Source organism: Neomonachus schauinslandi, chromosome 9 (assembly GCF_002201575.2).
Source record: "Neomonachus schauinslandi chromosome 9, ASM220157v2, whole genome shotgun sequence".
In the NCBI taxonomy this organism is placed as follows: domain Eukaryota; kingdom Metazoa; phylum Chordata; class Mammalia; order Carnivora; family Phocidae; genus Neomonachus; species Neomonachus schauinslandi.
This window is the reverse complement of record NC_058411.1, coordinates 9,901,882-9,923,338: the sequence shown is the minus strand read 5'-3', so window position 1 is coordinate 9,923,338 and position 21,457 is coordinate 9,901,882. Positions and strand designations below refer to the sequence as shown.

Genomic DNA, 21,457 nt, shown 5'->3' with positions numbered 1-21,457 from the left:
ACAGTTGATCCTTAAACAACATGGATTTGAACTGCACAGGTTGGCTTATATGCATATTTTTTCAGTAAATACATTACAGTACTGTACATGTATTTTTCTCTTATGAATTTATTCATAACATTTTATTTTCTCTAGCTTACTTTATTTGTAAGATTACAGTATATGATATATATACAAAATATGTATCAATCAACTATTTATGTTATCAGTTAGGCTTCCGATCAACAGTAGTTAGGTTCTGGGGGAGTTGAAAGTTACATGCAGATTTTTGACTGTGTGGGGGGATGGCACCCCAACCCCATGTTGTTCAAGGGTCACCTATAGTATATGCAACTCTAATTTCCCTTTTTTGATTTTCTTCCCATCTTGGCATGGGTCCCTTTTTTCACTCTCTTCTCATTTCTATTTTGGAAGGAAAGCACGTTGTCTTTTCGAGTATTCACTTTGAGAGCGTCAAGGATGTGAAACGATTGTACTGACCTGTATTTCACTGCCATATTGCAACAGGGGAAAAGCCTTTCTTCACAACGGGGCAACTCCATTTAGAATCAGGATATGATTCTTGTTAACAGAACTTATTAAACTCTGAAGCCAATAAATGTAATACCTTAAGAAATTCTTTAAAAAACCATGTTAAGGTCTTATGTACAGATAATCACAAAAGTTCTATTTGAAGTGCTAAGTAAAAATAATTTTAATTAAAATAAATATTATGGTGTCGGCAATTAACATTTAAATTGTTATCAGTTAAGAAAAAGTAGAATTTCCATCTGAGGTGGTGCCACATTGACTAGCATCTTTTTAATAATACGTTTCAAGTATGGGCACATGTCGCTTAGCTAATGCTTTCAAACAAAGACTTTCCTGTATGGAAATAGTTTTTCAGAAGAATCTGAACACATTTTCCAAGGTGGTTAGGCCCCTAGAGTGTCACTGAGATTATTTTGGGAAAGCTTTACTGACCTAATGAATGTTATATCAAAAAGGTACCATGTAAATATACCTGAGTATATCTTTAAGAAATTTCTGGCAACTTTTAGAGTCCAGCTAGTGCAACAGTGGTTTCATTGTACCAGAAGAAAGTTGTATGGGTCTGTGGTAAGTCGATTTTGTTGCCGTCCCTGCTGTTGTTATGGTTATTAATATTTTACCATAGTGAAATTTTGCAACATCTATATATTTTTTTATAAAGTACAGTAAACTGGCAGGTCATAGGAAAAAATGAGGTAGAGTTTTATAGGAAGTACTTAAAAATCGCCTCAAGACGTTTAGACTTAAGACATGTATGTAGAGAATCTTGTTTTAGCGGAAGCATGATTCATATCTTTGTGCATTTGTTAGAAGATTTCCTTAATGGAATTTCAGGTCTGGTTTTATTTTTATATCTAAGTGATGTGTTTAAAGTTTAAAACTTTGTCAGATGTCTGTGAGCATTTATCATTAAAATTCCCTGCTTTTTATAGTTGTAAACTAGGCACTCGGCTTGTAATTACAAATTTTAAATTTGTCTTTTCTTTGTAAGTGCTGGCCAAGATATCCAAGGAACAAGTGTGATTGCAAATCTTCCATTTTTGATGCGACAGAATCCTGCTGAGACACTTCGGAGAGTCTTGCCGAAAGTTAGAGTAAGTTGGTGTGAAATAAGATTTGAATTTACCATTTTTCCAGTAGCACATTGTCATTATCAGGAGGAGATGTCAGAATTTTGGATGGCTGATCTTTTGTACCTAACTGTGGAGTGGAGGAAGTATTATAATACACATTTTGAGTTATAATGAAAATATTTAGGAAAATTGGCTGAAAATGGGAAAAATCCAGATGTTAAGTTGTAAATGTTTCTTTAGTCATTTTCTCAGTAGAGACATTTTGTTTTTAAAAAAGATTTGTTTGTTTTAGAGAGTGTGCATACACAGGGGGAGGGAGGAGGGGCAGAGGGAGAGGGAGAGAGAGTCTCAAGCAGACTCCTTGCCAAGTGTGGAGCCTGACGGGGGGCTCCATGAGATGACCTTGAGATCACGACCTGAGCCTAAACCAAGAGTTGGACACTTCATCGACTCACCACCCAGGTGCCCCAAGACATTTTATTTAATAAAGGTAGCTTTTCAGTAGCTCAAAAAAAAAAAATCATCTTCCTTAGTCTTATGAAATCATAGCTATCTTATTTGGTATTCTGTTGATGTAAATTTATTTTAATAGTATTTCTGCAACACCGATAATTAAATTTAATTAATATTCCTAATAGTCACCCTCTAGTGACTTCTAAAGAATCACCAAATAAAGATTGAATTGCCATCACAGTTTTAGTTTTATATTTATTTATTGATTCCTAAATTCCTTCGGAATTAGTTTTCCTGCTTTAAACAAAAATCTTTGATTTATTAGAACATTCTTTTCTCTGGTATTTAATATTTATTGATTATTAATATATAATATTAAATATTTGATATATAGCATTTGTTATTTATCTGTGGCTGTGTGCAGAGTGTTGTTCTTATTTGTAAGAACTTGAATGAGCAAAGCAGACAACAGCTTATGTGTCCTCAGGGAGCTTACCTATCATTTAGGGTCAGGGAGGTTACATACTAATGGGGACTATGTTTGCTGATAGTGAGTGAGTTTTGTATACTTTGCTTTGGCTTTCTGGTTGGTTATAGCTTGTTCATAATTTTTTATTAATTTATATGTGTTTAAAAACTATAATTATTAGTGTGTTCTTGAGTTTCATTTTTAGACATACACATCATGGTTCTGGCCGCTATGATTTAGGTGAGGGATGTAGCATGTTATTTTTACAAGATGCCCACATTTCTCTGCAGGCATTATGAATTTCTTTTTACTGGTTACAATAGTGAATTGAGAAAATGTTTATTTTGGCTTTGCGTGTGATTCAAAAGTGAATCCATTTTTCATAGCTATTTTTCCCAGAATCATGCTGTATTTTCAATGGAATTAAGTCTCCACCATCCAGGTTTAATTTCACATTCAATTTCAGTGATAGTAACTGACCTAAGCTTCTTGGCATGACACCTGGAAGTGCCAGTTAAATGATAGTAGAAGGGAACAAGTGGTTAAGTCTCAACTAAGGAATTATTGTAGGTAAGTGAATTTGATTTAAAGCTAAAAATACCGAGCACGCTATACACTCTGTGTTGAGCAGGCTAAATCTGGTTCATGGACAGCCTACTGAGCATCCACACTTTCTTAAAGCAAAATTAACAGATGAAGGGTGGAGAATAGTGGCCTTTAGAGGTTTCACAATTATTTTGAAAAAATCCTTTCATTAATGAGTTCATAATAAAGTCAAGTAATAACTCCTGAAAAATCTTAATTTCATGGGAATGTGTAAAGAATATTATACACTCATATATACAGCATATTTATACAAAGCATCAAATGTATTTGCTAAAATTATATAATTGAGTTATAGAAGATAAGATTTTAATAAGCTTTTAAGGTAATTAAAGTTAATCCATAATATAGAAGGTTAACTGAATAAATGAATATAAAGAAAAATGTATACTAATGAATATGTACTAAGGAAGCCTTTATTTAGTGCTGAAAGATTTCATTCATTTCTTTTATCAACAAACACCCATTTATTTAGGACTCATTTATTCTGTCTTGTCCTAAAAAAGATACCAAAAGGGTAGAAGACAGTCCTAGATTAAATTCTGTGCAGGATGGCCTAAAGACTATGGAAAACAGTTAAAGAACAATCCTAGGAGAGTATTTAATTGTGTGATTCTGATTTTGTGTAAAAATAGTGAAGAATTAAGTATATTGGAAAGACTTTATAGGGGTAATAATAGTGACTTTTATAGAGAGTTTAATATATAATGTGGGCAGCTAAACATTTAAGCAACTCCATTTCAAATTATAAAACCTATGTTATGTGCAAATCATTTTTAAATCACCATATTCAGATATCGTGAAGATTTATTGGTACTCATAGTTAGCACCTTCTTCAGTTCTGCCTTGCTTCTGTGAATGGTTACATTCAAGTGATAAAACTGTGACAAAAATCACACATAGCCACTTTATTCTCTTTTGCCATGGCCATAATTCCTTAGTTCATTTTATATAAAAAAAAGCAATCTTGTATCCCCAAGTGAGCATATAGTAATAATGACATTCTCATTCCTGCATGAATAATGACTGAGCCAGGCACTGTTGTAAGCAGTGAGAAGATCAGAGGTGAACAAAACAGAGAACTTGCCCTCAGAGGGTCCAGGCGAGAGTGGGGGAAACAGACATGAAACAAGTAAGTGCCTTGAAGAACAGGATAAAGGGACAGGCTTACCTGCTGTGCATTGGGAGGTCAAGGAAAACCTCTTGGAGGAACTGAAAACCAAAGGCGTAGGAGGAAGCAGCCATTTGAGGAGTCAGGAATGAGTGGTCCAGGCAGAGGAAGTAGCAGATAGCCCTAAGATCAAAGAGCTGGTTGGAACTGGAGGAGGCATGTGTGGTTGGAATGCAGTGGGCAGGAGTGGGGTGTGACTTGAAAAGAAGTTAGAGAGATGGTCAGTGACAGAGCACGCAAGAGGTATTCTTTCTTAGGACAGTGGAAAGCCGTTGAGCAGAGTGGTGGCTTATCCCATTTACATTTTATGACGATCATTTTGGTAATTGTGTGGCGAGTGGCTTGGAGTGGAAGAATTAGGAAGGTACAGCACTGGTCCTTGTGATATGTGAAGGTGGCTTGGATTAGGCCAGCTACCTGGGACAGAGGGGCATAGTGGCTATATTAGAGATACAGTTACTGAGGCGAAATGAACAGAACTTCCTATGAATTAGATGTGGGAAGTGAGAGATGCCTTGCAGATTTCTGGCTTGAGCATCTGTATGGTTCTGCTGGTTTTGAGTGTCTTGGTTGGTTGTTTATTAAATCCACGGGGAACAGTAGTTTGCGTACTTACTAATCTTCTATGAATGATTTACTTTTAGAGAATTTAAAGATATGAACAATAAATATTCTGTAAGAAACTCATTACTGAGATTGTTAGCACATTCACAAGAGTAGAATAAGCAGCTTTTAGAGCTCACCCTTCAGCTTATCTTCACCTTAAAGAGCATTAGACACAATGATGAGGAAGTTCTTTCTGGCCTTGTGTAGTATAGAATTTCACCAGTGTTATTTTTATTTATTTTGTTGTTGTATCGCATTTGCATTTCATCCTTACAATAATATATTAACTGAACAATGGTTTTTAAAATGGGTTGCTATTTTCACTGTCTTAGAGATGAAGGAATTTAAGATTAAAAATGGCAGAAACCAAGTCAGGATTAGAATTGAGCTAATCCATAGTATTTCTGCAATTCACTTTGTAAATTTTATCCAAAGTGTACAGTGAATGATAATGCTATCAGTCACTCATCTCAAGGTTAAGTTTAAATAAGACTCCAGGAAGGAAATATTTTGACCTCCAACTTAAGTTTCCTGGATTGGAGACACTTTTAAATATCGTTGTTATAATGTATTCATGTTCAATGACTTAATCATAGGGTATCCTTTGAAAAAGAAATAACATTTTTTCCTCTGGTCTTTATTGATTAAGTTTGAATTCTTTTCCACAAAATAATAAACAATGATTTAAAAATGAGCATCGATTGAACATAATATTCTAAGACAGTAAGCGTCTGCCTGAAAGACAAATGACATATTGGCCTGATCCACTGATGGCATTCTTGGATGAGAAGTAAAAATGGGATATCAGTAGAGTGGTATGATGCTGATTTATGGTCCTAGAGAGACCTTTTTTGGGGGAGTGGAGAAAGATGCATAATAAGGAAAGAATAAAGGAGACATAATCAATATGAAATTTAGTCATTTGAGATTAGCAGATGTGGTCTACCAGTCTGATTCTGAAAAGATTCATTTGTTTTATTAATTTTATATGGCATTATTTTCATTAATGGAAATAATAGAAAAAATAGAAGTTTCTGCCAATGTAATTATTTATTAGAGTATTTTACATCTACTGAATATAGGTTGATTTTTTTAAAAAAAGATTTCATTTTCAGCTGTTTAAAGAAAACCTTTACTGTGTAAATATAGATATATGTGAATAAAAAACTTAGCTTTACTTACTTTTAAAGTCTCATTTCAAGTAGCACAGACGTGTGGATAACCAATAATAACATAACATTTTCCGTGGGCTAGGTACTGTGCCTAGTGCTTTAGACACACCCTTTTAAACATCTCATCACAACTCTACATTATGTATTTATTCTCATTTCACAGTTGAGAAGATCCAGACTTAAAAAATTCAGTGTTTGACTATGAATATTTTGTTGGGAGCTTTCTAGGAAGCATGAAATTACGTAACTTATTTGTACAGTTCACCAAGAAAAAGAGAAACCGTCTTAACTAAAAGAATTAAAGAGCATAAACAGAAGATACAAATTGCTTTTTTCTTTGATTTGCAGCTCAAAAGTAAAAGTACTTGTCTTCCTCACCATAGGTGATGTTTTCTGAGTTAAATTAAAAGTTACATCCTGAGAAAAGCAAATGGATTTTGTGAAAGCAACACATTTATACATAATAAACAGAACATGGTGTTCCAGACACCTTACAGGTCCTAAAAAGTGCACAGTATAGTAGTCTGTTGACAGACTAAACATTTAGGGACACTGTAATGTAAAGGAAGAAAATGACATAATGCCTATAATGTAAGCTAATGGAAAGCAACCATCAGGGTTAGAATTGACTTTATGAGGAGGTTTTATAGGCTAAGAAACATAAAATTATATAACATTTTGTCTAGTTCACTTAAAGAGAGAGGCAGGATTAAGCAAAGGAATTAGGGAACATGAACAGATGATACAAATTTTCTGCTGCAGTTTATAGTTCAAAAATAAAAGTACATTGACCCATACACATTTTGAAAATAATGTTTATGTTGTGTCTTTTTATCTGTTTGCGCTTAAGGATAAAATGGATTAACATCATTGATTATTTTACAGTAATTAAATTCAATGGAAACATTTACTGAGTATACAGTTTTTCTGGACATATATAAAATGTTACAGTAGCTAATATTCCTAATAAACCTAAAAATACTGCCTTTCAATAAATTCTCTTGGAGACCAGTGTTCTCACATGAGTTTCTTAGTCATTCATTTGTTTTTTTTACCTTGCTTACCATAAAAAATGAACTAGAACTTTTGAAATTCTTAGTTAGGAAATACTTTATTTCTCTGATAGTGGGACCACTGTTAATACTTGAATATTGTTTCTGATTTAAGGTATTTGAGTGATATTTAGGATCATTTGTAGATATTTTTATTTACAATTGTTGCAAAAGTGTAAAACCTAGAAAATATTTATATACTATACTGTCATACATATCTATAATGTTTGATTAAAACTTTATGGATTAACTAACCTTTTTGGCAGTGGTGAACTAATATCCTAGAAATTTCTCAAATTAGAACATCTAGAAGCTCTAGATAAAGTACAGCAAGCATTCTTTTAAATGTTTAGTAAAGCTTATAAGGGAGGAAGGCTTATTCAGGGCTCAAGAACAAAGCAGTCAGTTCCACTCCTATTTAGGGTGTGGAAAGGAGCAAGGAAACATTACTCCTGTCCTAATAACAATAGCTTAGTCACAGAATCCATAGAAAGCTGAATTCAGAAAAGCAACGGCCCCTCTGAGGAAAGATGGGACACAGGAACACTGACTTTTGACAGAGTATAGGAAGAAGAACTGGCCACCACAGAAGGTTGTTAGAAAACAATCAGCCAAAATTGTGACAAGTTTTTAAAGGTTGATTGTGGGCTAGCTTATCAGTTTAGAATAACTTGGAGCTCCAGACACAGGGAACTTTGCACCCACTAGCAAGCTCCTTTCCACAGGCCTCCTTGCCTTGCAGAACAGGAGACTGGAGAGACTCTCCCTTGCTGATGCAGGTTTACTGCTGCTTGGGGATGGGAACATAACACGGCCCATTTCCTCAGACTGTTCTGCATGGACATATAGGAAATTTCAGCAGAGAGATGGAAGCTATAAAATGATCAACTGAAAATGCTAGAAATAAAAAGGGTGATATCAGAGATGAAGCAGTCCTTCAATGGGCTTATCAGCAGTTTGGACACAGATGGGGAAAGAATCAGTGAACTTGAAGGTAAAAATTATCCAGACTGAAACACAAAGGTAGAACAGAGGGAAAAAATAGGAGAGAGTAGCATCAAATGGCTTTCAGACAATGTCAAGTGATCTAATACATGTGCAATTGGAGTCTCAGAATTAGAAAAGAGAGAACAAGGAAGAACTATTTGAAGAAATAATGGCCAAGACTTTTCTGAAGTTAATGAACAACAACCCAAAGATCCAAAAACCCAGAGGATCTGAAGCTGGATAAACACAGACACACAGACACACACACACACACACACATACATGGACACACAGACACACACACACACACACACACCCCTAGGTATATCATGATCAAACTGCTGAATATAAAAAAAAAAGAGAGACAATCTTGGGAGCAGCCAGAGATGAAAGAAGCATTACAAACAGAGGAACAAACATGACAGTAAAGCAGACTTCTGGTCAGAAATAATGCAGATTAGAGGACAGTGGAATGTTAGAAGTACTAAAAGCAAGAAAAAAAAAATGGCAACAAGAAATCTGCACCCAGTGGAAATATCTTTCAAGGATGAAAGCAAAATTCTATTTTCTTTAGACAAACATAAATTGAAAGGATTCTTTGTACCAGACTTATTCTATAAGAAATGCTAAGGGAGGTTTTTTTAGGCAGAAGTAATGTGATAAGAGATGGACATTGAATTTACATGATGAAATAAAGAGCACCAGAAATGGTAAAAATTTGGATAAGTGTAAATGAAGTAACAATTCTACACAAATTCTTCAGAAAATAAAGGAAGTAAGAATAAGTCATCCTATGAGGTCGACATTACCCTGATACCCAAATGAGACATAGACTTTATAAAACCAAGAAACTATAGATACATATCCCTCATGAGCTTACATGCAAACATCTGAAAAAACAGCAAATCAAATTCAGCAACATAAAAAAAGGATAATACATCATGACCAGTTGGAGTTTATCTCAGGAATTTAGAGTTGGTTCAAAATTCAAAAACGAATTGATGTGAGTTATCCTATCAACAAACTAAAAAAAGGAAAAAGAAAAAAATACATCACCATTCAGTTATCTCAGTAGATTTAGGAAAAGCATTTGACAAAAATCTAACAGTCATTCCTGAAAAACAAAACAAGATCAACAAACTAGGGATAGAGAGGGGCTTCCTCTGAAAAATGTATAGGTGTAACATTATACTTAAAGGTGAAGGACTGAATGCTTTCCCCTAAGATCAGGAATAAGCCAAGAGTGTCCACTCTTACCACCTTGTTCAACATTATACTGGACATTTTAGCCAATGTAGTATGGCAAGAGAATTAATAAAAGGCACTCACATTGCAGAGGAAGAAGTAATTATGATCTTTTTTTTAAGTAACATTATTATCTATGATGGAATCTACAAAAGAAAAATACTAGAAGTACTAAATGAGTATAGAAAGGTTGGAGGATACAAGATCAATATACAAATCAATTGTATTTCTACACTAGCAGCAAACAACTGCACATTGAAGTTTTTTCTTAAACTATGACAGTAGCATTAAAGTATGTAATACCTGGGGATCAATCTGATAAATGATAGGTAAAACCTGTATACTGAAGACTGTGGAACATTGCTGAGAGAAATAATGTATGAAGTAAGTGAATGGAAACCCCATGTTCATGGATCAGAAGACTCCATATTGTTAAGATGTCAGTTCTTCCCATATCAATCTACATATTTAATGTAAAATAATAAAAATTCCAGTAGGTTAGGTTTTTGTTTTTATTTATTTGTTTTTGGTAGGAAATGACAAGCTAATTCTAAGATTCATATGAAAATACACAAGACCAGAAATAGCCAAAACAACTTGGAAAAAAAGAAGCAAAGCTGGAGGACTTTTGCTGACTGATTTTGAGACATAATATATACCAACAGCAGTTAGGACTATCTGATAATTATATATATAAAGATAAATCAGTGGGACACATACAGAGGAAAAATAAATCCCACATATACATTGCCAGTGGATTTCAGTACAGGAGCAAAGACAGTTCAGTGTAGAGTATAATCTTTTTAACAAATGGCACTGGGTTAATTGGGGGAAAAGTCCATACCTCACACCATGTACAAAAATTTAACTCAAAATAGATTGTAAACCTAACTGTTAAACACTAAAATTGTAAAAACTTCTAGAAGAAAACAAAATCTTTGTGACCTTGGGTCAGTCAGAGGTTTCTTACATATGACACTAAAAGCATGATCCATAGAAGAAAAAATTGATATATTTGACCTCATGGAAATTTTAAACTTCAGCTCTTCAGAAGACATTGTTAAGAGAATGAAAAGAGAAGACCTAGAATGGGAGAAAATACTCAGGGATCACATATCTGATAAAGGATATGTGTTCGGAATACACAAACAACTCTCCAAACTCAAGAATAAGGGGGGAAAACCCCGAATTTTAAAATATGGGCAAAAAATTTGAACAGATACTTCACCAAAGAAGATTTATGGATGGCCAGTATACGTAAGAAAAGGTGCTCAGTCTCATTAGTCATTAGATACATGCAAATGTATTTGAATATTTGTTAGAATATTTGCATTAAAAAACCCTGACTGTTATCTTTTCAGGTATTTTTCTAATATGCTTCTGCCTAATCCTCTCTCTGCTCTTCTATGACTTGAATTTCGCATATATTAGACCTTTTCTTGGTATCTTCTATGTCTTTTACCTTCTTTTCCATTCTTTTTGTGACTCTGAGTGATTTAACCTGACCCATAGTTCAGTTCACCAGTTCATTTATGTCTAGTCTGATTTTGATTATTATTCTTTTCTGGTCTGGAATTTCTAATCAGCTCTTTAAGACATCTGCCACGTCCCCTTGAACCACATGTGTGTCAGATAACACTAGTACCCGGAGCACTTTTTAGTGCATTTCTGTTTTCTGCTTCTGCTGGTTCTCATTCATATCATCTTATCTCTTCATGTGTCTGCATATTATTGATTGTGTGTTTGATCTTGTATTTGATAAATTGCTTGTAGAAATAGGTTGAGCTCTAGGGTGACATCTTCCTCTAGAAAGGAATATGTTTTCTTCTGGGAGCTACTTACCTGCACTAACAATAAAGTCTCAGTTAATCCGGTGTCAGGCATTGGATGGTTTGAAGCTGAGCTGCTCATCCTGCAAATGCCAGTCTGCTTTAGGATCATCTTTATCCTATCCCAGAGGGCCTATCCCACTGCGGCCTCCACAAGACTCAAAAAAGTCACTTAAGCTCTTAGCCTCTCAGGAGCCCTTTCTAGAATTAGCAAGTGACCCCAGAGGAAAAACAGGCCCCAAATGACATGCTTACCTTTCTGGAATGCCATTTTCTCTTAGATCTTGGATGGGTAATTATTCCAGTGATGGGTAATCTAGTATGGGTAATTTTTTAGTTTTCGATGGGTAGCCTTGTTAGTTTCCATATGCCTTTATGCAGATGAATTTTGTATTTTGTTGTTTTTCGTTAATTATTGTCATCAGGAGAGCTGATTAAAATGATCTAGTCTGTCATTACGAAGTTCCCTTTCCTTTTATTTTATTCTTCTTGGTTTAATCTTGGAATGATATTAACCCAAAATGTTTCTGTTCGTATACCTGCATATACCCTTCCACCACGGCCTGCCATCACCCTTACCCCCACACAAAACAATTGATTGTGTTCTAGGGATGTGTTAAGAATAATCTTGCACTTTAAATATTCTGCCAAAACATTTGGGTGGGATCTCTTTTTTTAAACTTTGAGTTCTTCAATCCCCTTATTTTGTTGGGGTGAAATTATGTTAACAGTAGCAGATCTCCACTTTCTGTTTTCTGTGTAGGCAATCTCATCTACACCCAAGTCTTTATATATCATCTAAGTTGCATCTATTCTATATAAATTCTCTTATTTACAGCAACCTTTCAGAGCAACAGATCTGTATATGCTAATTTTTTTTTTTTAAGATTTTATTTATTTATTTGACAGAGAAAGAGACAGCGAGAGAGGGAACACAAGCAGAGGAAGTGGGAGAGGGAGAAGCAGGCTTCCAGCGGAGCAGGGAGCCCGATGCGGGGCTCGATGCCAGGACCCTGGGATCATGACCTGAGCCGAAGGCAGACGCTTAACGACTGAGCCACCCAGGCGCCCCTCTCCTTTTTTTTTTTTTGTTTGTTTTTTTAAGATTTTTATTTATTTATTTGACAGAGAGAGAGAGTGAGCACAAATAGTGGGAGCAGCAGAGGGAGAAGGAGAAGCAGGCTTCCCGCGGAGCAGGGAGCCCGATGCGTGGCTTGATCCCAGGACCCTGGGATCATGACCTGAGCCGAAGGCAGACGCTTAACGACTGAGCCACCCAGGCGCCCCTGTATATGCTAATTTTCTGTCCGTAATCTCTACTTGGATGCCTCAAAGGACTCTCAGAGTTAACAAGTCCAGACCTCAGTTCCTGCCATTTCCCCTCACCACCTGGGGTTCCTCCCGTGTCCCCTGTCCTGATGTGTAATACTGTTATCCCCCTGGTTTTCAAGGCAGAATTTTGGGAGTCATCCTTGATACCATTTCTTTTTTTACTATTCGCTTAAGCAGTCCTGTTTATGTTATGTCTTCAGTATTCTGTCGAATCCACCCACCTCTCTCCAGCCACACCAGCTCTGCCCTCGTCCAAGCTACTATGAGGGTTTGCTCGGATGAGGGTGATAGCTTTGCAAGTGATCCCTGCCCACCACCTCCCTCCCATTCCACCCTACCGTACTACTTTCTGACTCATTTTCATTTTAAGAGTCAGCGTGCTATTTCAAAGCATTTAAGACTATAATTTGAGTATTCTCTTGCTGAATGCATCCAAGGCCCTACATAATTGGGGCGCTTTCTGCTTTATCAGCCTCAGCCCCTCCTCTCACTCTGTGCTCTAGGCACACTGATCTTTCAGTTTCAGAATCTGCCGTGCTCCTTCTTACTTCTCAGTGCCAGGAGCACTTGCTTTCTTACTCTACTTGCCTTCCTTACCTCTCTTTATCCCAACTTTTGTCTAATTATCTCTTTCTTTTCTTACAAGTCAGTTGTCACTTCTCACTGATCCCCTCTCAGAAGAGATCAGGTCACCTGTTAGATGTTCTTATACCATCTGTGCTTCTCATCCTTAGCTTTTATCACAGTTTTAACACTGCTAGCCCTGCTCATTGCTAAGTCTCCAGCACCTGGCTCAGTGCCTTGAATGTCACTCAATATTTGTTGAATGTTTGAATGTATAGAAGCAAGAGGAGTCCCTCAAAGGTAGGGGCACAATGTTTGACTTTTCTCCAGTTTCCCAGAATACTTCGTGTGATGCTTAATAAATAGTTGTGAATGAAATTAAAATTATATTATCAGAATTAGATCTTCATTGGGCTACTAAGAGAAAGATTAGAAGGGACTAGATTAGGATAGACTGACAAGAAAGAAAGCCCTATTTCCATTTGCTTATAGACATTTGCCACTTTCCAATGCTGCTTCCCCCCTCCAAGAAAACAGCGTATACTTTAATCAAAATATATTTGACTAATGAAATATGGCCTCAATGGATTGTTTGTTATGGTTACTGACAGCACTATATCCAGCAAATAGATATTTCTTTGATAAGCACATCTTTTCTTTGCAGTGTTATATAGCTCTTTTTTAAAAAAATATTTATTTATTCGAGAGAGAGAGAGAGAACACCCAAGCAGCGGGGAGGAACAGAGGGTGGGAGAAGCAGACCCCCTGCTGAGCAGGGAGCCCAACTGGTGCTCCATCCCAGGACTCCAGGATCATGACCCGAGCTGAAGGCAGACGCTTAACTAACTGAGCCACCCAGGGGCCCTCTATAGCTCTTTATTTACATTCTAGGCCTAAATTGTGAGAGTACATGATTCTAATTTATGATATGTAAAAATGACTTGGCAGAGTAGCCCAATTAGAAGTTGAGTTTCAAAACCACTGTCGTGAAATGTATTTCTTTGTTTGGTGTTGTCATGATTTTGCATGGAAGGATACTTGATCACACATCTACAATAGTGATACGAGAGTTACTCTTGGCATTGGTATTTCCTTTATGGAAAGAGATCTTTGGGGTATTGTTATGTGTACCTCCTCATGAACCTTGCTAATCACTGAAACACAGATTTAAAGAAGGGTAAAACACATCCATCTTAGTCCTGTTCCTGTCTCCACTTTATTTTCCCATTTTTCCTCTCAGATTCTGACTTTCAGGGTTCTCAGCTAGTTTTCCCCACCCTTTATTTTAGTGTAGAGCATGGCAGCCAGTGATAGGGGGAAAAAAAAGAGGTATAGTGAATTGTTAAAGGTATCTGAGTTGGCATGTTCCAGTTATTCATATTTAACTCAGTTTTACAGTCATACAAATATTATCATTTCATAGTGAAAAGAGCTGTTTACCATTATTGTTAGTCACTAAAAGTTCTCACAAGTATGGCCCAGATATTTCATATGTCCCAAGTCTTCAATGTTTTAATTTTTAGATTCCTATTTATTTAGTTTCAAAGCAATCAATGATATTCTCTCTAAAAATATACAAAGATACTTTGTAATGTTAGGGCTCCTTTACCTTTAGCCAGCACCATTTGTGGTAAATATATTTACCAGTTTAATTTAGTTAAGTTTAGTTTCCAAATGTGTGAATCCAAAATATTTGTTCTTTTGGAATACGCCAGTGATTTATTTAATGTTTCTCTATGTCGTGTATTGTAAAGAGAAATATCTTCCTGATGTATACAATGTGGGCTTATTGGAGACAGAGCAGTTGCCCTCTAGGCAAGGACTGTATTATGCTGTTTTACAAAACGCTCTCTTGTACTACTCACACTGACTACAGAATGAATTTAAACAGAGAAGTGTCTAGGACATTTTCCTTCCTCGAGTGGGAATAGTTTTTTAAATTTGGAGATGTACCATGTACTCATTTATCAAATGTCTCATTTCATTTTTGAGGAGTTCAGGTTGGAATGCCAGCCATACAATAGAATGTAAGAGGGGCAAACCGACATTAAGGCATGCACTTAAGCAATAGAGGAATTTCCTTTTCAGTGTCTCCCAAGGTCCATGAGGATGCACACTTATTTACCCAGAGAGTATGGATCTCACTATGTTTGTCCAGAGGGTGTGACTCTGTGGAGGAGAACACTTACTGGTAAGTGTCAAACTCTTAATTGTATTATATTTCAGAAAAATATGTTTAGAAATTGATTTTTAGCAGTGATAAAATCTCTTAGTCTGTGCTGGTTTCTTAACAGTGGACAGTCCCAGATGTTGAAGTCAGCACAACAAGAGAAAAACCTAAATCCTGATAAGACTTGAGGATTTTTCGAAAATTAAATGCAAAATAGTTGGGGCAAATGTTGCTGCGGGAGTCAAGACTAAGTAATGCAGTAAGAAGATCTGAAGTTGGAGAGCTTCTCATGTTCTTCTTTTGCATAAAGTTTGCATATGTACAAAACCCGAGACTCTAATGGCTTTCAGAGGGGGCAGAATTACATCTCTTGGAACTTAAAACCGCAGACTCCGTGACCCGGAATGTACACTGTGGCCCTCACAATATAGTTTAATATTTCCCTGCAAAGTACTTTCTGTTTCTAAATAAAGGCTGTGTGTTCTGAGACCTGTAAGCGATGTATACTGGCCACATCAAATTTTTTAAGAGTGTTTTCCAAATCTGGAATGGTTAGTGTGGAACAGATGTTTGTTTTGGAAACAATAAAGCAGGGAGATATGATTGTGCCATATGATTTCAGAGACCAGTCGCTGCTTTTGCTTTACGCCTATCATTCCTTCTCTTTTTCTTTCAGCCAAGAACTCTTGAGATATGTAATTGGCTATTGGTTGAAAAACCTTGTAAAATAATATTTGTGTGTGTGATACGAAAGTCTGAATGTGTGGTAGGTTTCCTGGGAAGTAACCATGCCGATTAAACATTTGCCACAGCAAAGCCACTGCCAGATCTCCCGCACTACCCCCTGAAGGCTTGGGATTGATTTAAGCCAGGCCTTAATAAACAACGAATGGAAGTGCAGAATCCACGAGGAAGAATTTCAGTACTTAGCTTTGGCATCAGGCAGACAAAGGTTAAGTCTTAAGAGTTGCCAATCGCTAGCTCGCTGGCCTTCAGCAGAACATTGACAGCTCCGAGTCTGCTTCTTCTGCTATAAAATGACTTGTCATGTCCCGGAACGATGACTGGCCGTGGTCCTACCATATGCATCAAGAAGTCTGAGTACTTGGTGTGCATCCTGGTTTGCAGAGATGCACTGGGGGAGAAGACGGCAGGGATGTGGAAAACGTATGTGAAGGGAGAGAGCGTCAAGAGTAGAAGGTTTAGGTCAAAGGGTAAGAGTCATCTGGCAGTTACTGAATGCCTGTTGTGTGCGAGGAGGTGGGGTGCAGCTATGAGCACAACAGCCAGAAACTCTTGCAGTCCTGAAGCTCGTGGTTAGGGGTGGGAGATGGACCATAAGCATGTGAGCATGTCGGATGGTGGAGATAATACATCTGTAATATAAAGGAGGTGGTGAGAGCTGGAATGGGGGAGTGGCTTTCATTATAAAATCAGGTCTTCGGGGAGGAGCTCCTTGGAAAGGTGATACTTGAATAAAAGCTTGGGAGAGATCAGGGAGCCAGTCATGTGGAAATCTGGGAAAAGTGGGAAGTGGGAACAGATGTGGGAAGTCATTGCATGGACTGACTTTTATTTTGAGTGTGATGGAAAGCCCTTGGAGAGTGTTGAGCTGAAAAGTGCCCTGATCCGACTTATTTTTTATAAGAATCTCTCTGGCTACTGTATAGAGACTAGACAGTAGAGGGGGGCAGTAATGGCAGCAGGGACGAGTTACCAGGTTACTGGGATAATTCAGGCTGAAGGTGATGGTGGCTTGGATCAGGGTGGTAGTGGTGGAGATGGCAAGTGGTCAGATTCTGGATCAGGATTGGCCGGCTATCCGTGGTGAGTGAGGGACTGAGAAGAGCTAAGGACTGGCCTCAGAGTTTTTTTTAGACTGGCGACCAGAAGGTCAGGGCTGGCATTCACTGTTTACCAAGGTGAAGATTGGAGGAGAAGCAGGTTTTGGGGGAGAGATCAGTTCAGGTGTGGACAAGGTAAGATTCCTATTAGCCTCGTGTAGAGGAGACCGGGGGATAGCTAGTGGTCATTATTTAAATGCCCAGTTTACACGAGTTGCTAAGTCATGAAAACTCTGCTTAAATGATTTAAATCTCCGAGCAGATGGTACTACAATTCACATTTTATAGATTAGGAAATAATACAGAGAGATTAATTTTCTTTTCTTTTTTTTTTTTTTAAAGATTTTATTTATTTGACCAGAGACAGAGATAGCGAGAGCAGGAACACAAGCAGCGGGAGGGGGAGAGGGAGAAGCAGGCTTCCCCCCGAGCAGGGAGCCCGATGCGGGGCTCCATCCCAGGACCCTGGGATCATGACCTGAGCCGAAGGCAGACGCTTAATGACTGAGCCACCCAGGCGCCCGAGATTAATTTTCTTAAGGTCACAGATATGAAACTTTGTTTTATGGCCGCAAGTTCCACGTTGTTCTACCAACTTTATTATGTTAGTTATAAAATAGGCATTCAAGGGCAATTCCTATAATTGACATAACTGATTAAGCAAAGGAATACTTTTAGCTACCTTTACGTTAAACACACACACACACACACACACACACACACACTTTCTCTTCTAGAGAAGTAATATCTTTGATGAGGTTTATATGAAAGTTGTTTTTTTTTTTACTTTTTGATGTGTTGAAAACTAATATCTCATGTAGTTTTTAACTTTGAATATATGTTAAATTTTTTTAAATGGTGAATGGAGATGGCTATGAATATAATTAATTTTTAGAAACATTCTTATATTTAAAAAACTTCTTTTAAGAACAGTTTACTGCATGGTAATTTATGTACTCGTCAGTGGTTTCAAGGGGAAAATACATTTGTACAATCTTAAGTGTATTCCTTTTTTATAGTAAAATGCATAATGTTTATTTTTTGAAGCAGAAATATAAGTAACGAAAACACATGTGATTGTCTGACCTTTGATATTATTGTTCTAGGTCTGATGGCAAACTGTACAATACAAATAGCAAAATTAGAAATTGAGAGCTATCAAAAATCCCTATTCTATTATTTAGAGGTTTATCTGTATTTATAATTTGCATTTTAAAAAGCAGTGGAATCTTATTTTGTAAATGCCTAAGATACTTAAATTTTTTGTGGTGTAATGAGTTAAACAAGAAGGAGCAGATTAATAGAGTTTTCTTAATGTAATAAGAGGAAGTACATACCCTTAAAGGTCATATAGAGTTATTTTGTGGAATATAACTATGTTTGGTTTCTCTGACCTTGGATTTTTAAAACTTAGAGTTTCTGATCTCTCATCTCTGTAATAGCAAACTCTTTCTGATTACGCAGGAAGTCCTGCATGTTGCAGGAGTGGAAATGCAGTTAACAGCTGCGGTGTCATTCTTGACCATTCTACAGGAAGAATCGGTGTCAATTCATACGTATGCCCACTCCTTCCTTCAAGTCATTCTGCTACATCTGGAGCACCGGGATGCAGGTTAGCAGCCTGGCATGCTTCATTCTGTACCTGTTTATTGTGTCTTGGATGTGGCCATGATGTTTTTGGAATCTTGTTAGCCTGACGAGGATAACTGGTCATTAGTGTGACTGAAAACAGCCATGGCTCTTTCCTTACAAAACCCTCCAAGTTCAGTGTCCTTGAAAGCTGAAGACCCATTAATTCATCTTATGATCTATACTTTCTTCTTAGAATTTTTGAATTTTACAATATTTATGTGTATAGTATTATCATACAGCAAAAAAATACACAATTTGGCTGAAAGATATACCCCCATATTATTTTTAAAGATATAAATGTTTTCTAGATGTTGGCCAAGGCAAAAAAAAAAAAAAAAATTAGAGGAACTTCTTCAAATAGTAATAAAAATAATCATCCCATTTTATCATTAAATATTGTTGTAACTTAATGGCTGAGTTGAAACTAAATCTGTGAGACATTTAATTTGGTGTGTTTTTTCTGTGTTAATCAGGTGTCAGCAATGCCTGGCTGGAGACTCTTCTGTCTGTGATAGAAGTATTGCCCAAAGAAACCCTAAGACATGAGGTAATACTTTTATTTTTGGAAATACTATTAAGTAAGTCATTCTAAGGTTTTCTGTTTTTGTTTTTGATAAAAAGTGGTATTTAAAAAGAAAAATAAGGTTATTTCCCACTCTGAAAGCAACACATGTTCATTATGGAAAATATGAGTGATACAGAAAATAGTAGGAAGAAAAATCATGGTTCTGGATGTAGCCAAAATCTGAAAAATCATTTCAGATTTTTCCCTATACATGTTTTTTGTTTTTTTAGTAATCACGGTGAATTTCTATATGGTTATTTTTCACTTAGCATTATTTTCTTATGTTATTTTAAACTCATTGGTAGTAGGTACAAAACATTTTACTTGTTAAACATTTAAGCCTGCTTTCAGTATTTTATTATTAAAAGAAGGCATTAATGAGCACCTCTGTAGAGCTTTTTAAGTTTCAGAAAATTTTCTTAACTGTAGCTTCCAAAAAAGTGGAATTAGGTCAGAGGGCATTCGTATTCTTAAGACTCTTACTAGCAATATGTGGAAATGCCTGTTTCCCTGGACTTTACTCAGCATTAGCATTCCAATTTTTTTTATTTATTTATTTCTAAGGATTTTTTTATTCATTTGAGAGAGAGTGAGAACATGAGCAAGGGGGAGGGTAAAAGGAGGGTCAGAGGGAGAGGGTTTGAGGGAGAGAGAGAAGCAGGCTCCCCACTGAGAGAAGCAGCCCGACACAGGGCTCCATCCCACACCCCTGGGATCATGACCTGAGCCAAAGGCAGACGCTTAACTGACTGAGCCACCCAGGCGCCCCTAAAGTGTTCCAGTTTAGTTTGATGGGCCAAAAAATGGAATTATATTTTAATTGGAATTTTTTTTATTATTATGCTGTTGAACATTTTTTTCATATATTTATATCAATTCTGTTCTTTTGGAATTGTCTGATCATATCCTTTGGTCACTGTTTATATGTGCTGTTTATCAAGGTTGCGAATCTTTTGTTATGTTTGTTGCAGATAATTTTACTAATTTCTTGTTTGCTTTTAAGTTGTTTTTTTTTTTAAGATTTTATTTATTTGACAGAGAGAGAGATAGCGAGAGCAGGAACACAAGTGGGAGGAGTGGGAGAGGGAGAAGCAGGCTTCCCGCGGAACAGGGAGCTCGATGCGGGTCTCGATCCCAGGACCCTGGGATCATGACCTGAGCCGAAGGCAGACGCTTAACGACTGAGCCACCCAGGCGCTTTTAAGTTTTTAACACTGTTCAATATACCCATCTCTAAATATTTTAGTAAATTAAAATGAGAGAATGAGAAAATTAGAAAGGAAATTTATTCTCTAATGAAATGATTTTCATCTTTTGAACAACATCCCTATATTCTTTTCAAATATGTCATGGTTTAAAAAGTAGTTACCTGTCAATGAAATTCCTCTGTATATTTCATGAAGTGTTTTTGTCCTTCTTTGCCCTCATACAGTTTGTGGTCCTATCTCAACGTCAAAATACGTGGTTGAAAATGGGAAGATTTACTCAGTTATGAGGATGTTTGTAAACTTAATGCCGAACATCTAGATGATTACACATATTTAAACATTGAACTTAATATTCACGTCTGTTATTGATACTTTTTGAAGAGTGCTATATAGTGGAATGCAGTTTTTACTCTAGAATGCCATGTATTATTTTATGTGATTTTTAAGATTTTTAAATACATAGTTTATTTTATTTTACATCTTCGAGTTTCATATGGTATTTATCATTATGTATTCAGCATTTCTGGCTACTTTGTTGAGAGGAAAAAACCAGTTGACTTTTTATTAGAGCTATGGAGTTTTAGAACTTGGAGGATTCTTAGTATGACATATTCTGATATCCATCTTAAGTAGATGAGCCACCTTGGGACCAGAAATAGCAAGATTACTTGGACAAATTAAAGAGCGGGGGCCAGAATCAGGATTTGATCTTCATAGTTCTTTACAGTCTGTCATGCTGTTGCGTTTTTGAGTGCCCAGCATGTACATAATACAATATCAGAATTGCATTCAAATTACAGAATTACTTAATAGAATCTATTTGAAGCTATATTGTTTTGCATCCCTTTAGGATAAATAGGAAAATTTTATATGGAATAAAAATAAATTTCAGACTATGTGGTAATCTGCTTTTTTTCTTTTGAAAATGTACATTTCACAATGATACTTTAT

General features: G+C 36.4%; 1 protein-coding gene across 1 annotated transcript in view; it reads left to right on the top strand.

Annotated features, from left to right (window-relative positions):
* PPP4R4 (protein phosphatase 4 regulatory subunit 4) overlaps positions 1-21,457 on the top strand; it is a 105,226-nt gene that overhangs the window by 32,455 nt on the left and 51,314 nt on the right. Inside the window, exons 3-5 of the mRNA XM_021679663.2 lie at positions 1,523-1,625; positions 18,566-18,713; positions 19,207-19,280. Coding sequence (XP_021535338.1) covers positions 1,523-1,625; positions 18,566-18,713; positions 19,207-19,280 — 325 coding nt within the window. The remainder of the gene's footprint in view (positions 1-1,522; positions 1,626-18,565; positions 18,714-19,206; positions 19,281-21,457) is intronic.